Below are 19,351 nucleotides of genomic sequence, written 5' to 3'. Positions count from 1 at the left end.
GTTCGGTAGTGTGTGTGTGTGGAAAGTCTCAGAAGAGAATTTAAGAAACCGGAACATGGCTGAGAAGGGTGTGACATATTGCACTAATAGGAGAAATAACACAAGTCTAAAATGTGGCGGTCAGCTACTTAAGACGTGGCTCCAGTGTGAACAAATTCCAACTTCATGGAACAAAAGTATTTACCTACAACATAGCAACGGTTTACAAAGGTCAAGAATAAAAAGGTCATGCCAAAAATGAAGAAAAATATTTTATCCAGTATGAGTGTTAAATCTGTTTGCACAACTATATAAGCAAATTTTGTATTTTAGTCAACTAAGTTCTTTGGGTCACATATTTAAGTGAAATGTTCATTCCTGCAGAATCATCACAACAAAAACTAGTTACAAAAAAACACCTCGACATTTTTTGACAACACAAATTCCAACTTCATAAATATATAAATCAAACAAAATGCTGTTACAAATTCCAAACATTAGGCCAATCATATTGATCCCAATAACTTCCCATTAGTTCCGTAACAAAAGTTTAGAGAGCAGAGAAAGAGTCCTAAGTTTGGTTTCCTCATCAAATTATTTATCTAAATTGCACTAAGACATAATAATCAAGTAAACATAGTTCCTTATAAACATTTTTCCATAAATTAAAAAATATTTTTAAAAATTTTAACCAAAATTTAAAACAAAGTTTATACCAAACAGAAACCTAAAAGCATTTCTTGAAAACTATGCTTACAACCAAGAAATTTTAGCTGTGAATAAATTCTCCACTCAGGTTTGAAGTGGGTCAAACACTCAATTTCATGTGAAAAGTGGCACATAAGTCAACTGTGTTTCTAAATGTTAGAGAACACCTTGACTGAGAAGTTAAAATAATTTGTCTACCTGGTTAAAAATAGCAGAATTTAAAGTATTCTGGTTCCAATAGGCTAATGACACCAAGAGCTTCCTAGGTTGACTGGTGACTGACTAAATGAGACAAATGACACCCAACTGTTAGGAACAGGGCTATGTTCAAAGAATACAGGCAGATCGAGTTGCTATGCACTTTGGTTGGCATCTTGGAAAACGTCAAGATCTGAACGGGCTCCAGGAAATGAAAATTTTGAATTGTCTCAGTGATGGCTCCTGCAAAATTATGAATAATGCTGTCCACGACACTGTATGCATAAATAAGATGAATTTAATTCTGAAAAGATATCAAAAGTTTGTTAGAAAAGCCTGGCTATACATGTATAAATGTCAGGAGGAAGCTGAAAACTGCTCTGTAAGATGCTGATTTCTCATCCCTTACCGTGCCGCCCACACCATTCAGATTCTTTAGCCACAGGTTCCCAATGGGAACCTGTTCTTTCTGTTGGATCAACTATCAGTGGTGTTTCCAGATTACCTTCTTTTGTTGTTAATTAGAATATCATCATTCTTACAGATATACTGGAATTTAAGGTGAATCTGGATTTTTAAATTTTATTGTATTAAATATGTTTTCTCTAAGGTTTTTAAACCAAAACACATCAGTAGTTAGAGACTCAAGGTTTAACTGTTTCATAATTGCTTAATTCTAAGAAAGAAGTTTCAGCCAGTAATAGTCTAAATTTAAATGTACTTCATATTTACTTTCATCTCACCCCCTTCCTCAGTGGACATTTTGCTGATTAAGTTGTTGAGATGAAGAGAAATCCCTTACCGTAGAAAGAGAGAAAGGAAGTAGGGGCCAGCTCTGCCATGTAATGCTGAAACAGGAGGCCTTAGAGGAGGGGTCTGGAAGGTGAGAATCGAGTTATATTCGGCACACGAGTAATTCACAGCTCTTTCTCAGATTTTACTCCAAGAAATGCATCTGTATTCAATTTTTTTAAATTTGGGGATAAGTCCAGTATTTTACCACAAAGAATTTAAACTAGTACCATTCATATTCTTTAATTTCACCTTTCGGTCTCTTGTTTATTCTTGATAGTTCATACCTTTAGCTATATGGTGTTTCACACAATTTGACTTCAGAGAACACCATGTCCCACAGATGCTTAAACAATGAAGCTCCTGGGAGGCCTACAGAAATGGTGCAGGCAAGTTTCAACAACCAGTCTCTAGAATTTTGTTATTAGTCTTCAGGAAACTGCCTGTACTGAAAGACTACTTACATTTTTTTAAATGTGCAAGTGTTTACATGACCAAAGCTTCAGGATGTGGACTTTCTGACTGATCCTAGCATTTCAAAGAAATAATAATGGTAAGAATTGGAGCCCTGAATTATCTCTATGATATAGAAAATTTCAAATGAAAAAGAAAAAGCAGCCTTTATAATTCAGACATCCTTTTTCTGGAAATAAGAATCTGAGATAATTTTTGTCTTACTAAATATGGATCACAAAACATTAGTTTTTCAGTTTTATCAGTCACGATATGTACAAGAAAAACATTTATAGAAACACACACAAAAACAACAAAAAATAAAAATTCCTTTAAACTACATTAAGGTGAACAAAATTATATGGAATAAGAAACACTGTCAATAAAAATTAAAACTAACATTAAATATCAATACTTACACAACAAAGTGCACTGTTTGCAAAATAAAGCTAACATACGATCACACAGAAAGACAAAGGCATCAACTATCAAAATACTGTTTTGTCTCAATACCTCCTCGTTTTGACCTTGGGAAATCACCAAGCCCTAAAGCACCTGGCTTATTATTTTCTCCCCTCCTCCCTCCCTCATGCTTCCATCCTTTTCACACTGGGGTACCAGTGTAAGAGGCTCCTGGAGGTGGCTAACCGTGCAGCAGCTCCTAAGGCAGCAGTGGCTGTGCTCCGAGGAATGTAGAGCTTCTGGGAAATCTGGTGCTCAGGAGACAAGATCAAAGAGAGCTGGTCCATGGCTCCGTGACTCTTGTCTTTGAATACTGTAATAGCATGGCTACTAGAGAAATCATTCTTTAGGCTCTCTGGAGAGCTCTCCACTGAAAAAAAAAGAAAACACAAGTCTTTTCAAGGGGTTCTCACACTCATTGCCTTCTCTTTCCCATTCTAGATCTTTACTAGTGTGTGTGACAATCATTTTCTTTAGGTGGTGACATTTTCTGTTACAATTAGAGAGGATGAGACTCATCAGTCAATAAATGGCAAGGAAATGAGAATGGGGAATTGAGATGAAATAAATCTTTGTCAGAATGAGGGGGGGAAAGAGAGGAAAAAAGGTAGTAATGAACAGGGAAGGGAAAATTTCTTTCTAGGACATCAGAATTGGATATAATTCCAATACCAGGGAGGAGTCCTGAAGCTCTCCTATTTCCTTCCAGCAGAGACCACAATGGTGTCCCACACGTGTTTTCTATTGCCAAAGTGGTTTCAATTTGAATGTACCAGTGTAAAAACAAAACTGACCAAGATGTTTGTAAGAAGTCCCAAAAACGGGTTATCAGCCATAAAATAAATTCCTTAGGAATCAGTGCCAAAAGTTCCAAACAGCCAAGGAAGGGGATGCTAGGCATTGTCACACGTATACTCTAGATCATGAACTCTTTATTACCTGCCTACAATGAAAGAAGGAGCTTTTGCCAGCATCTAAGCCACACACTGCTTCTTTCAAGAAAATTCTGCTTTAGTTAAAAAAAAAAAAAAATGCAGGTGAGCTAAATAATGTGCTAATGTGTTGTCCATCATCACAAACACTTCGCAGACTAGTACCAGTATGATTATATTTTGCAAAGCACTGCTCTAGACCTTAAAAACACAGATTTCAAAAAATCTAGAGAAAACACGGACATAATCCAGTACTTTATTCATCTTTGCATTTTTCGCAGCTAACATAGTAGCACGTGGTATATGTTCCATACATTTGTGATGAATCACATTCAAGGAGAATTTGACAGGGTATTCCAAAAAGTAAAACTCTGATCATAAAGCTATAATTAATGCTCACTAGAGAGGAAAAGAGCTGGTGAGTTCTAATAAAATAAAGTTTTACACAGTTTTGGTGAGCTCAGGTTTTAAAAGGTATAAATATATGAAAGCAGGGACACATGATCAAAGAATTTAAAAGAGTAGCAAAACTTCTGCTTCCAGATCTGATGTTAATTCAACAGTGATTGAAAAACCACCTTTCCTTCTTTAAACAACTGGAAAACTGGGCAGAATGTCTGAAACAGGAGCAGATTCAGACACTGAACAACAGGCATGCAAGGCAGTGATCCCTAAGACAAGGGAAACAAATGAAGTAAGTGCTACAACGACATTAGCTCCTGCTGGAATAGTTTCAAGGCTTCAGTACAAGAAGGAAGAAGCCAAACTGAGCCTGGAGATCTTAACTCGGTTGAAAAGACAGAGTTTGGAATTCAAGAAGGCCAAGGTGCCTAGAATTTGTGGGAAAAAGAACGAGAGAAGAGGCAGCTAGAAATCTAGCTAGACAAGAACACTTGCAGTAACCTCTGAGATCAGCCATAGCAACTTCTTTCTAGATATGTCTGCAGAAGCAAGGGAAACAAAAGCAAAAATAAACTATTGGGACTTCATCAAAATAAAAAGCTCCTGCACAGCAAAGGTATAAACAATCAATAAAACTAAATAAGGCAACCTACAGAATGGGAGAAGATATTTGCAAATGACATCTCTGATAAAGGATTAGTATCCAAAATATATAAAGAACTTCTACAACTCAGCACCCAAAAAACAAATAATCCAATTAAAAAATGGGTAGAAGGCATGAAAGAAGACATACAGATGGCAAACAGACACATGAAAAGATGCTCATCATCACTGATCATCAGGGAAATGTAAATCAAAATACAATGCAACATCTCACACCTGTCAGAATGACTAAAATCAACAATACACAAAACAACAGGTGTTGACAAGGATGTGGAGAAAGGGGAAGCAGCATTATCAACAACAGCCAGATTATGGAAACAGCCCAAGTGTCCACTGACTGATGAAAGGATAAAGAAGAGGTGATATATATATATATATATATATATATATATGTGTGTGTGTGTGTATATACATATATATATATATATATAAACACACACACATATACATACAATGGAATATTACTCAGCCATAAAAAAGAATGAAATCTTCCATTTGTGATAGAGCTTGAGAGTATTATGCGAAGTGAAATCAGTCTGCAGGATAAAGACATATACCATACGATTTCACTCATATGTGAAGTTTGAGAAATAAAACAAATGAGCATGGGAGAGAAAAGAGAGAGGCAAACCAAGAAACAGACTCTTAACTATAGAGAACAAACTGACAGTCACCAGAGGGGAGGTGGGTGGGGGATGGGTAAAATACATGATGGGGACTGAGGAGTGCACTTGTTGTAATGAGCACTGGGTGATGTATGAAATTGCTGAATCACTAAATTATAACCCTGAAAGCAGTATTATACTGTATGTTAATTATACTGGAATTTAAATAAAAACTTGGGAAAAAAAAAAAACTAACGTTACCAGAAGCAGGGGAGGGCGGGTACTGAATAGGTGATGGGGATTAAGGAGGCACTTGTGGTGATGAGCATCAGGTGATATACAGAATTGAACCACTATATTGTACACCTGAAACTAATATTACAATGTATAAAAAAATCCCAATAAAAATTTTAGCAGGCTTTGTGTACATTTATGTTAATTCTAAAATTCATATGGAAAATGACCTAAAATGGCCAAAACAATTTGAAAAAGAACAAAACTGTATGATTTCAAGACATATAAAGCCACACTAATCAAGGCAGTGGTATAAAGCCATATAAACCACTAAAACATAAATAGACCCTCACATATACCGCCTACTGACTTCTGACAAAGACATCAAGGCAGTTTAAAAAAGGATAGTCTTGGGCGCCTGGGTGGCTCAGTTGGTTAAGCGACTGCCTTCGGCTCAGGTCATGATCCTGGAGTCCAGGGATCGAGTCCCACATCGGGCTCCCTGCTCGGCGGTGAGTCTGCTTCTCCCTCGGAACCCCCCCCCCATGCTCTATCTCATTCTCTCTCTCAAATAAATAAATAAAAAATCTTTAAAAAAATAAAAATAAAAAAGGATAGTCTTTTCAAAAAATGGTACTAGAACTGAATATTTATATGCAATCAAAATAAACACTGATCCTTACATCACACCATAATACTAATGCAAACCGTAACTCAAAAATTAACAAATTGGATCACAGATCTAATTTTAAGACCTAAAACTATAGAACTTTTCATAAGAAAAAGAGCAAATCAGTTACTTGGGTTAGGAAAGATTTCTAAATAGGACACAAAAAGCTCAAACTTTATATTAAGAAAAAAATCAATCAGACTTCATCAAAATGAAAACTTTTGCTCTTCCAAAGATGCTGTTAAGGAAGTCACACACTTAAAATATTTGTGAGATATATATCACATACATATAGGTGTATATATCTGACAAAGCTTTTGTGTCCAGAATAAAGAATGTTTACAAATCAGTGAAAAGATGATAATCCAATAAAAATAAGCCTTTGAACACATAAGTTCACTAAAGAAGATTTACAGATTGCATATAAGCACATGAAAAGATGGTCAACCTCACTGGCAAACAGGGAAATGTAAATTAAAACCACAATAAGATACCACTACACATGCATGAGAATAGCAAAATTTTAAAAGATTGGTAATATCATTTGCCGACAAGGAGATGGAGTAATCAGATTTCATGTAATCCTGTGTGAATCAAAAATGGAAGAGCCACTTTGGAAAACGTTTTGGCAGTTCTTAAAAAGTTCATCATGCAGTGATCACGTGACCCAGCAATTTCACTCCTTGGTACGTACTGATTATGTCTATACAAAGAGCTGCGTGTGTGACTGTTCACAGCAGCTTTATTCATAAAGGCCCAAATCTGTTCATCTGATGACAAGATATCCATACAACTGGGTACCACTCAGCAATAAAATAAGAACTTTTGACACTGGCAACAACATAAATCAATCTCTAAAACATCATGCTCAGTGAAAAAGGTCAGACTTAAAAACCATATAATGCATGACTCTATGAAATTCTAGAAAAGAGAAAGTAACATGCAGGAACCAGCGAGTAAGGGGAGGGAATGACTGCAGAGGGAAGCAAAGAACTGGTGGAGTTGTTCTAGGTCACGACTGTGGTGGCAGCAAGACTGTTTACGTGTGTCAAAACTCACAGAACCATCTACTCAAAACTGGCAAATTCTACTGTACGTAAAACAGACGCCCCCCCAACCAAACTGCTCATAAAAAGAGGAGTGGCAAATAGAAGGGACAACTGAGCCCAGTAAGGACTTGAGACCAAGGCTAAAGTCAGCAATTTTTCAAGGTAGGTTCTGAAAAGATCAATGCAGGCTAATTTTTAGCAGGATGACAAACCACTGTGTTTGTCAATTAAATGTAAAGCTACCTGAACCAGAGCGTTTTTCTGCAGGATCAAGCACCGGAGGCGTTGCACTAAGGGCTGCTGAGGACAGCTGAACGGGCTTGGCCGGAGTCTGGACGCTGCTGGCCTCGGGCTGGCTCCCTTCCGCTGACTGCTGCGACCGAATCAGAGAGATATAGAACTCCTCCAACTTGGGCAATGTGGAAGAATCCGAAGAAGTCTCTAGGTTTGGCTGCTGCAGTATGAGAAAAGTAGGGCAAAAGCATGAAAAGTAGTTGTTAGTGTAACAGGAAGAATTAACCCTGTTTTGGTTCCTTAGTTATAGAGACAAATATTTTTCATATCAGAATTAATACCACTACTCACTTTTAAGAACCTAGTTCCTCTCTAGAAAAAAACAGTCCCTTTCTAACTTAGTGACCATCAATTCAATTCAAGAAACATTTACTGAAGACACATTACAAGCAAACACAGTGCCGAAAGCGGCCACACAGAGTGGCAGAAGGGCGGTGGGAAAGGCGGGAGAAGGCGGCGAGTGCTCACCGGCCGGCACACGGCCAGGCTACCGGCATGTGCTTCTTCATTCAAACGTCAGTACGAGCTCTAGCTTTGGGGTTCTGTTGTCCTCACCATGGGCCCTTTCACTTAGCAGAACACTCTTCACAAGAGGCGAAGCTATCCAGTGTCACCCAGTAGGTGACAAAGCAGAGATGGGAACTCAGCCCAGTTCCTGTTCTCACAATCTCCCAGTAAGACAGGATCCCTGTCCCCAAGCTCACAGCCCTCAGTTGAAGAAACAGTGTGTGTCCTGCAGCCAGCCATGAATGGAGGCCTGGCCCACATTCTGCAGTGTGAACACACCAGGAGAACATAAACTAGTTAAAGGAAGGCTCCTCAGAAGAAGAGACAAAATGGAATATTAAGAACCAGGGTTTGAGAAAAAAAGATGAACATCCCATATGGAGACTAAATTGGACTTAAGTGAATGGAATATCAAATTTTAACCACGAGATCCTATGTCCTACCATACTGTCATTGCTGAAGTAGATACAATCTATGGTAACTTAGCATTCACCTTCTGTGATGGTAACTGGCCTTAATATGACTAAAGCCAGCCCTACCCCACCTAGGCTGCCAACAGTCTGGGATCTGCCCTGAGTGAACTGAACCAGTAGTTATACAAACAGAAAATGTAGCTTTATATGTTCTTCAGCCTCATATGTAGTAGACATCTAGTCTCAGTTGGCATTCTCTTTTTGTTCCATAACAAAAAAAATTCTGCTCATTTTCAAATATGGCTGGCATGAAAGCAGTTATACAATTATGCAATATACAAAGGGCTATGTGGGTAGCCTTTTTTGACAGCAAAAATGAAACTCACATTTCAGATTAGCTATACTGGCCACACAATATGCTAATTCAGGAAATCAAAGATGTAGATTCAAATTTTTACTTGGCTTATGCAATTCATGTGTGTTTTAGTTACCCTGTAGGTTTATTCTCAGAATGAGGCTAAGCATTAGTGAGTTCTTTCAATAAGGCTCCAAAGGCAGGTAAATAAATATTTATATGATAAATTTTCAGAGCTGAAAAGATCACTATCTAAATCAGTCTTTGCCGATGGACAAACTGAGGCTCCAAAAGGTAACTTGTGCCAACCTGTAGATTTTAGTCTATGGTGAGGCTAAGCCACAGATTGCAGACCAGCCAGACCAAGTGTTTTTTACACTATGTCCTGCTGTCTATTTTCAGTAGTTTAACAAAAATTGAAATCAGAAACAAATTTTTGAGGCTATATCCTTTCTCTTTCCTCATAAATATGATTTTGAAGATGCATTGTTAAAACATATTTAAGATGCATTCTGATAGCTTATTCTGGAAAAAAAAATAACACAGGTGAATGCTTTCTAAATTTGTATGACACTCTGACAGCAACTGCCTGCAGTCAACTTGAGCATTTAATTGACAGTCAAGGTTCTTTCTCCAAAGAGTGTTCTCCAGCCTTGCTGCTCAAAGTGTGGTTCACCAACCAGCAGCATCACCTGGGAGCTTGCTAGATATGCAGAACCTGTGTCCCCATCCCAAATTTACTCAGATCCTGCAGCTTCACAAGATTCTTAAGGGATGTGTAAGCACATTATACTCTGAGAAGCATCATACTACCAGATTTAGCTCTCTGTAGTTATCAATGACTGCCTCCATCATAGTTATGTGAAAACACACCTCATGGAACTAGAGGTCAATGACAGACTTTCAAGAAACATGATTAACATATGTAATCAAAAGCATAGACCCAAACCCCAATAACATACATCTTCACACCCACAAGGATGGCTATGATTTAAAAAAAAAAAAATAGATATAACAAGTACTGGCAAAGACGTGGACAAACTGGAACACTCTTATATGGTCGGTGGGAATGTCTATTTAGGAAAGTCTGGCAATTCCTCAAAACATTAAACAAAGAGTTACCATATGACCCAGCAATTCCACTCCTAGGGTACATACCCTCATAAAATTTAAAACATGTCTCCATAAAAACATGTACATGAATGTCACAGCAGCATTATTCAGAATAGCAAAAAAACTGAAAACAACTCAAATATCCATCAGCTGATGAATGGATAAACAAAATGTGGTATATCCATACAATGGATTATTCAGCCATAAAAAGAAATAAAGTACTGATACATGATCAACCTTGAGAATATTATGTTAGGAAGCCAGACACAAAAGATCACATATTGTACTGATTCTAATTACATGAAATGTCACAAAAAATAAGCAAATCAACGGAGACAGAAAGTAGATGAGTATCTGGCAGATAAAGGGGAGGGTGTCAGCTAAGGGACGCAGGGTATATTTGGGAAATAATGAAAATGTTCTACAATTCCTTGTAGGATGAATGCGCAATAAGCTAATGGACTAGTGAATACACTAAAGCCAATAAACTGTACACTTTAAATGGGTAACTATGGAATATGAATTATACCTTATAAAGCTGAGGAGAGGAGGATGGAGTCTGAGCCCCACCAAGGGTTTCAGCTGAGATCCCCAAAGGATCCCATGTTAGGAATAACAGCCACATCTAAGGAGTAAGGACAAAAGTGAAATAGAGCAGTCCTAACAAAGCCTAAAACCAAACCTCATTGTGTGTGTTAAGGTGACTGGCTGGTATCTGTCAGCCACAGGACATCTCAGTCTGCCTTAGAGGAAGATAACTCATCTAGAGCCTCTGTAATTTTTTATCCATAATGTCAAATATTCAATTTAAATAATCAGGAGGTATGCTTCCCACTTTCTCCATCCCCCCTCCCATACCAAAAACAGGATCAAAGAACAAGATCAAATACGGGGGGCTGGGGCAGGGAAGAACATATCCAAAGTTGATTCAGATATTGGCATTATCTGAAAAAAAAAAAAACTTTAAAATAAATGTGATTAGCATGATTAAGAATGCAGAGGAAGTAACAGAAAAAAATTGATGAAAATGTAAAGAATTTAAGCAAAGAATTCAAATTTATTTAAAAAAAGAATCAAATGGGCATTCTAGAACTGAAAAATGTTTGAAATTAAGAATTCAATGTGTGGGTTTAGCAGCAGAACAGATCCCACAGATGACAGGACTAGTATTCTGGAAGAATCAATAGAAAATCACCAAAGTGAGACACAGGAAAAAAAAAAAAAAAAAAGAAAAAATGTAAACATGAGAAAAGAGCCCAACAGGCATGTGGGACTCAGCCAAAGTGCTAGCACATGGGTAACTGGAATGCCAGCAGGAGAGCGATAATGAGGGAAAAGCACTATTTGATTAGACAAATAGGCCAAAATTTTCTAAAACTGATGAAGGGCATCAATCTTATTCAGTAAGCTCAGTGAACCACAAATAGAGTAAATCCAAAGGAAATTACATCTAGATATATAATTATCAAAGAGCTTAAAGCAAAAGACAGAAAAATCTTAAAAGAAGCCAGAGAAAAAAGACATCATTGTCAATGGAACAATGACACCTGACAGCTGACAATTCAACAGAAGCCAGAACATAATGATAGGACATCTTCAAAGGGCTTGAAAAAAAGTGCCACCCTAAAATTCAATGCTAAGGGAAAATATCCATCAAAAATGAAGATTAAATCCAGAAACCTGGGAAATTAAACAACATATTCCTGAACAAACAATGGGTCAACAAAGAGATCAAAGAGAAGCTAGAAAATATACTGAGACAAATGAAAACAGCATACCAAAATTGATGGGATACAGCAAAATGAGAACTCAGAGGAATTTTTTTTAAGATTTTATTTATTTATTTGAGAGAGAGGGAGAGAGAATGAACAGGGGGGAGGGGCAGAGGGAGAGGGAGAAGCAGACTCCCCGCTGAACAGGGAACCTGATGTGGGGCTCAACCCCAGGACTCCGGCATCACAACCTGAGCCAAAGGTAGATGAAGAGGAATGTTTATAGCAGTAAATGCCTACATAAAAATAAAGAATCACAAACAACTTTATACCTTAAGGAATTAAAAAAAAGAACAAAGGCCAAAATTAGCAGAAGGCATGAAATAACAGAAATTAGAGTAAAAATTAATGAAATACACAATAAGAAAAAAAAAATCAATGAAACTAAGCTAGTTTTTTGAAGCTATAAACAAAATTTACAAATATTTAGCTACATTAGTAAGAGAAAACTCAAATATCAGCAAACAAAAATCAGTTGCATTTCTATACACCAACAATGAACTACTTGAAAAGGAAATTAAGGAGTGCCTGGCTGGCTGAGTTGGTAGAGCATGTTGACTCTAGATCTCGGAGGCTGTGAGTTCAAGCCCAACACAGGGTGTAGAGATTACTTGGAAAGGAAATTAAGAAAACAATCACATTCACAATAGCATCAAAAAGAATAGAAGGTGAAAGATCTGTACACTGAAAACTATGTAACATTGATGGAAGAAGCCATAAATAAATGGGAAGATATTCCATACTCACGGATTGGAAGAATTAATATTATTAAAATTTCCATACTACCCAAAGTGATCTACAGGTTCAAAGCAATTCCTATCAAAATGCTAATGGCATTTTTTACAAAAACACAAAAACAATCCTAAAATTCATATGAAACCATAAAGGACCCCAAAGAGCCAAAACAATCTTCAGGGTTGGGGGGAGGAGGGATCACCCTTCCTGATTTCAAAATATACTACAAAGTTACAGTAATAAAAACATTATGGGACTGGCATAAAACAGACATATAGACCAAAAGAATAAAATCGAGAGCCCCAAAATAAAAACACACATTTTCAGTCAACCAATCTTTGATAATGGTGCCAAGATTACACAACAAGTAAAGAACAGTGTCTTCAACACATGATGCTGGGAAAAGTGGATATCCACAGGCAAATGAATGAAACTGGATCTTTATCTTACACTATACACAAAAACTGACTCAAAATGGATTAAAGACCTAAACATAAGACCTGAAACTATAAATCTCCTAGAAGAAAAGATAGGGGGGAAGCTTTAGGACACTGGTTTTGGTAATCATTTGTTGGATATGAAACCAAAAGCAAAAGCAACAAAAGCAAAAATAAATAAGTGGGACTACATGAAACTAAAAATCTGCACGGCAAAGGAAACAAAGAAAACACAATCACAAATGACCACATATTATATGACATTTATATGAAATGCCCCAAATAAGCAATCTATAGAGACAGAAAGCAGATTAGTAGTTGCCTCAGGCTGTGGGAGGATGGGAAATGGGTGTGACTGCTAATGGGTACTGGGTTTTTTTTTTGAAGGGTTGAGGTGTTATCCTAAAACTAAATCTGTACTGCTAAGCAACCCACATTTCTGGAACAGAGTATTCTATGTAATATAGCATACTTTATCAATGCTCTCATACAAAATAACCATATTTTATAGGAAATACATCATTCAGAAAACTCATCTTCCACAAATCGGCTTTTCAACAACTCTCCCAGTCTTGAGTCCTTTATTTTCAATGTGACACATAAAAATAAAAGTGCAGAGGCCTGGTGGCCAGACTTCATGATTCATACATATTGTCCTGCTGTTTTTAGGATGCTCATAATATATTTGAGAAACACAGAGCAAATATATTTTGTTCCAGGATTAGTGCTTTCTGCCACAGCAACATAAAAGAAAAAAATAGAGATTTATATTTTTGGCTAAATTATATGAAAATACCTGTTTTCTATATCTCTTACACAGAGATTTTATCAATCTTTCAATTCTAAGCTTGGGATTTTCTTCTGAAGAGATAAATTAAGTTGACTGAAATTAATTTTAAAATCAACCTACATTTTGTGTATAGGTATTCCACCAAATGCTATAGAGGGATCATTAACCAGAATTTCACTTTCTAAAAACGAAAGCACTTCCTCAGGAGAATCTGTCAATAACATTTATTAGACATTTACCTTCTGAATCCTGGTTGTGCCAGTATTTTTTTGCTGAGCACCCAATCCCTCTTGTTTTTGAATTTCTACTTTCATTCCATTCACAAGGCCTGAAGGCTGCCATGAATCATCCCATATATCTTTGGGTCCAGAAAAGCACCAATCCTATAGAGAAAAAATTACAAGCATAAACTAAGACATAGTGCCACATGATCCAGACAGAGAATAATATGGGCAAGGTAAAGGCAAGGAGGCAAAGTTGATTAAACAAGAAAAGGTGTTTATTAAGTTTCCATATCTGTGTGAATTTGCCCCCTTGTTTTATCGGTCCATATCCAATATCTTGAATTCCTTGGAACACACAGATGTCATAAAAACAAATACAACTCTGGTTTATAGTATTTTCTTCAATACTGTTTTCATGGCCAGATGATTTTTCATGATCATCTGTTTAAATGGCATAAATAATAAGGAGCAATTTAACTGTAGATATTTCTTCTAATAACCAGTGGGAAGTAAATTACATTTTAAACATATAGTTAGGCCCAATATTAGCTAATATTCTCATTGCAGAGACCCAGAGATAATAATATAAAGCTAATGCAATAAAAATAAAATTAGTGAAAACAGCTTATTTATAGATCCCAAGGCCTAAGATTCCAATGATAAAAATCATAATGCTTAAAAGGTTAGACGGGACAATAAGTCCATGATTTATTCTTTCCTGTTTCAACTTGTCCTCCTCCCTATCACTACCATCTTTGGGGAAAAAAATGAATTCTTCTGAATTATCATGTGATAAATCATTTTGAATTCCAAAGTGTATAGATTTCTTGAGGTAATTTACATTTCATTTTTCAGTAATGATTTGCTGTTTTCCCAGGGATCTAACCTTCTGTGGCATTTCTTTACATGATGGGTATGGTTTCTTTCCACCAAGACTTGAGGTAAGTAAGTGGGAGGCAGCATCGCCCCCTTTTCCCATTTTAGCCTGCAGAGGTAACCAGTTCTCATCCCAAACATCATCACCAATAGTCACTGATTCCAGGCATGGCATTCCAGTGGGGATCTCATCCTAAAATGTATCAGAAGACAAAGAAAACCTTTAATTTATAGTTGCTATGGGAGTACATTTTAAAATTTAGGTTTACAATTTTTTTCCTGACTCCAGGGAAAGACAGTAGTTTAAATACATAACTGACTACCCTCTCTCTCCTGAAACGTCACCAAAATATTCAGATTTAGATACAAACTCATTGTTACAGAGAACAGAAGACAACACCACCTACATTCTGGATAGAGAAAAGAAGAAAGTGACAACTTACTAAGCAGTCGTGAGAAAGGAGAATCCTGAGCTTAGAGCAGGAAAAACTGAGAAGCAACTCAAATTTATACCAGATACTGCAAATGCTCAGAAATTGCTACTACAAGGTTTTTGGAAGTGAGACTGTAAAGTGGGAACAAAGACAAAAGCACTGGTAGAAGGTCTGTGTAAGAAGCAGATACCCAACCCTATTCCTCCATATACAAAGGAAGCTACACCTCATTTTCCTGCTGGAAAACCAGAGGGTCTTCTGGAGGGTAAAAGTGAAGGTGGGCAAGCATAAAAACAGGGAAATTCAGCAAAAGTTTTTACACCAAATATCAAAATTCCTAGGTCTGTTTTCAATAGCAGGACAGAGATAAAAGTAAAGAATTCATGAATTTAAAGAGAGATCCATACAAATTATCCAATCTGAACAACAGAGAGAAAAAAAATGGGAAAACAAAAGCAAAAACAGAGACTTGGGGACCTACAGGACAATACCAAAAGGTTTAACACTTGCTTCATGGGAGTCCCAGAAGGAGAAAAGAAAGTGCAGTGCAGAAAAAGTATTTGAAGCAGTGTCTGAAAACGTCACAAATTTGATGTAAGACATAAACCTACAGATTCAAAAAGCTTGGCAAACCTCAAACAGAAATCCATGTCTAAGCAGATTATAATCTACCTCCATAGACAAAGGAAAATGACATGTTATTATAGAGGAACAATTACAATACTGCAGATTTTTCCTCAGAAATTATGAAAGCCAGAAGAAAGTGCAATGAAATTTTTAAGGCCTGAAAGAAAAGAACTGGTAACCCAGAATCCTACATCCAGCAAAAATATCTTTCAAGAATGAAGATAAAATAAATACACTTCCAATGAAGAAAACTAAAAAAATTAATTGTCAGCAGATATACTCTAAAGGAATTGCTAAAGGAAGGTCTTTGGATAGAGGGAAGAGGATACCAGAAGGAAAGTTGGAATAAAGAGTAATAAAGAGTAACAGAAATGATCACTATCTGGAGAAGTATAATGGACGATTCTTGTCCTGAATTGTTTGAAGGTGCAAAGGAAAAACTATAACATTGTAAGTTCTCAACATATATACTTGTCATATGTAAACATAGCATAAAGGAGGTGGGAAGGGGTAAAACACCTAAATGGTGGTAAGATATATACATACCACTTGAAGTGGTGAATACAGATTACATCTACTGTGAAAAGTCAAGATGTATATTGTAATTCCTGGGGTAACCAGTCAAAACACTACAGAGGTAGATATAATAAAAATATAAGAAGTAAACTAAAATGGACTACTAGAGAACACTAAATAATACTAAAGGAAGGAAGAGAAAAGCAAAGGAATGAAAAGCAGAGGTAAAAATAAAAACAATGAAATGGTAGACCTATAATCAAAACATATCAATAATGATATTAAATGTAAAATGTCTAAACATCTAACTAAAATTCAGATCATCAGAATGGATTTAAAAAATGACTAAACTATACGCTGTCTCAAGAAACTTACCTCAAATATAATGGTAGGTAGGTTAGGTTAGAAGTAAAAGGATAGAAAAAGATATATCAACAATTAAAAATAAAGCTGGAGTGGCTATACTGCTACCGGACAATGTAGACATCAGTGCAAAGAAAGTAACTATGGATAAAGACATTTCATCATGATAAAAGGGTCAGTTCATCAAGAAAACACACCAACCCTAAATATATGGCACCTGACAATAAAGCTCCAAAATACGCAAGGAAAAAAACTGACAAGAAAGGAGAAACAGACATAATCCAAGATTATAGTTGATGACTTCAACATTCTTTTCAGTAATCAATAAACGAGTAGACAGCAAGGATACAGAAGAACTGAATGATACCACCAATCAACTGGATCTAATTAACCTCTATAGAACACTCCATTCAACAAAAGCAGAACACAGTCTCTTGAAAGGCACATGAGACATTCACCAAGACAGACCATATCCTATGTCAACGTACCTTAACAAATTTAAAAAACTGAAATCATACAAAATATGTTCTCAGACAATAGAATTAAACTGTAAATAAGAGAAACATAACAGGAAAATGTCCACTTAGAAACACACTTTCAAATAATCCATACTTATATGACCCATTGTTATACGACCCATATAATAATAATCAGGGTCATATAATTATGAGTCAAACATGACAGCTCAAAAATAATCAGAATATATTTGAACCAAATGAAAATACAATGTATTCAAACTTGTGAAATGTAGCTGAAGTGGTACTAAGAGGGTTAGAGCATGAAATGCTTATATTAGAAAAAAAAAGGTTTCAAATCAATAATCTAGGTTTCCATCTTAAGAAAGTAGAGGGGTGCCTGGGTGGCTCAGGCAGTTAAGCATCTGCCTTTGGCTCAGGACATGATCTCAGGGTCCTGGAATCAAGCCCCACTTCGGGCTCTCTGCTCAGTGGGGAGACTGCTTCTCCCATTGCCTGCTGCTCCCCCTGCTTGTGCTCTCTCTCCCTGTCCGTCAAATAAATAAAATCTTTAAAAACTTATTAAAAAAAGAACTAGAAAGCAAAAACATAAGAGCAATGAAAAATAATGAACACTGAACAACAACAATGAACTTGAAAACAGAAAAACAGATATAAAATCAAGGACACCAAAAGATGACTGTTTAGAAAAAATTCAGTAAAACTGATAAAACCTCTAGTAAGATGGACTAAAAGGAAAAGACACAAATTGACATTAGGAATGAGAGGGGATCATCACTGCAGGATAATAAAGGAATACTATGAACAACTCTCTGTAGACACTGCAGACACACAAAATTGACAACAGAAATTAAATGAGCCAATTCCTCAAAAATCACAAAATACTAAATCTAACCCAGAATGAAACAGTCACCTTTAATACTCTTATCTACTAAAACAATTGATTTATAGTCTAAATTCTTCTGAAAAAGAAATCTCCAGGCCAGACAGTTTCACTGAAGTAATCTAAGAAACAGTTAAAGAATTAACCTCCACCCACCCACAAAAAGAAACTGATTTTTACATAATCTTTCCAGAAAATAGGAGGGAACACTTCTTTCCAGCCCCTTTTATGCAGACAGTATCACCTTGATACTACAACCATATAAGACAGTAACAAAAACAAACAAAAAAACCTATAGACTAATATCTCTCAAGAACTGAGGATGCAAAACCCTCAATAAAATATTACCAAACAGAATATAACAACATATAAAAGAATTACACACCATGACCAGTGGTGTTATTCTAGGTATGCAAAGCTGGTTTAACATCTGAAATTCAATCAGTGTAATCCACTACATGAACAATCTAAAGGAGACAAATTATATGATTCTAACAATCAATGAAAAAGCATTTGATAAAATTCTGCATCCACTTGTGAGAAAAACTCTTAGAAAAATAGGAATAGAGGGGAATCTTCTCACCTTGATTAAAAAAAAAAAACTAAAATTATACGTAATGCTTTTCTCCCCAAGATCAGGAATAATGCAAATTTATCTTTCACCATTCCTATCCAATACAGTGCTAGAAGCTTTAGCCAATGCAATGAGGCAAGAAATGGAAATAAAAGGCATGCAGATCAGAAAGGAAGAAACAAAACTGTCCCGTGCCGAGGACATGACCGTCTATTTAAAAAATCCCAAGGAGTCTACAAAAAATCTGAGTAGGCAAGGTCACAGTATACAGGATTGTACAGAAAAATCAAATGCATTTCTATATACCACCAATGAGCATGCAGAACTGAAATTAAAAACACAACACCATTTATAATCATTCCAAATAGTATGAAACAATTAGGTACATACTTAAAACACATACAGGACCTATATACTGAAAATTACAAAATGCTGACGTAAGGAATCAAAGAAGACCTAATTAAATGTAGAAACACGTTTGTATACTGTAAGACTCAACACAGTAAAGATGTCAATTTTCCTGCATTGATCAACAAGTTTAATGTAATTCCTATCAAAATCCCAACAAGGTATTTTGCAGAAATACACAACTTATTCTAAAATTTATATGGAAAGGCACAAACCCTAAAATAGATAAAAGTCTTTCTTTTTATTTTTTTCTATTATGTTATGTTAATCACGATACATTACATCATTAGTTTTTGATGTAGTGTTCCATGATTGTTTGCGTATAACACCCACTGCTCCACGCAGACATGCCCTCTTTAATACCCATCACCAGGCTAACCCATCCCCCCACCCCCCTCCCCTCTAGA

At 36.3% G+C, this 19,351-nt stretch overlaps 1 protein-coding gene across 1 annotated transcript in view; it reads right to left on the bottom strand.

Annotated features, from left to right (window-relative positions):
* Window positions 1–1,339: 1,339 nt before the first annotated feature.
* Window positions 1,340–19,351, bottom strand: part of TDRD5 (tudor domain containing 5) — an 89,630-nt gene continuing 71,618 nt past the window's right edge. Inside the window, exons 15-18 of the mRNA XM_025878182.2 lie at window positions 14,674–14,856; window positions 13,803–13,946; window positions 7,391–7,601; window positions 1,340–2,962 (exon numbers count right to left, since the gene is read on the bottom strand). Of these exons, the coding sequence (XP_025733967.1) occupies window positions 2,718–2,962; window positions 7,391–7,601; window positions 13,803–13,946; window positions 14,674–14,856 (783 nt within the window). The 3' untranslated portion in view covers window positions 1,340–2,717. The remainder of the gene's footprint in view (window positions 2,963–7,390; window positions 7,602–13,802; window positions 13,947–14,673; window positions 14,857–19,351) is intronic.

This window comes from Callorhinus ursinus, unplaced genomic scaffold, assembly GCF_003265705.2.
Source record: "Callorhinus ursinus isolate GAN/ISIS: 27379988/994484 unplaced genomic scaffold, GSC_fseal_2.0 scaffold13, whole genome shotgun sequence".
Taxonomy (NCBI): domain Eukaryota; kingdom Metazoa; phylum Chordata; class Mammalia; order Carnivora; family Otariidae; genus Callorhinus; species Callorhinus ursinus.
This window is presented reverse-complemented; position numbering and strand designations above follow the sequence as displayed.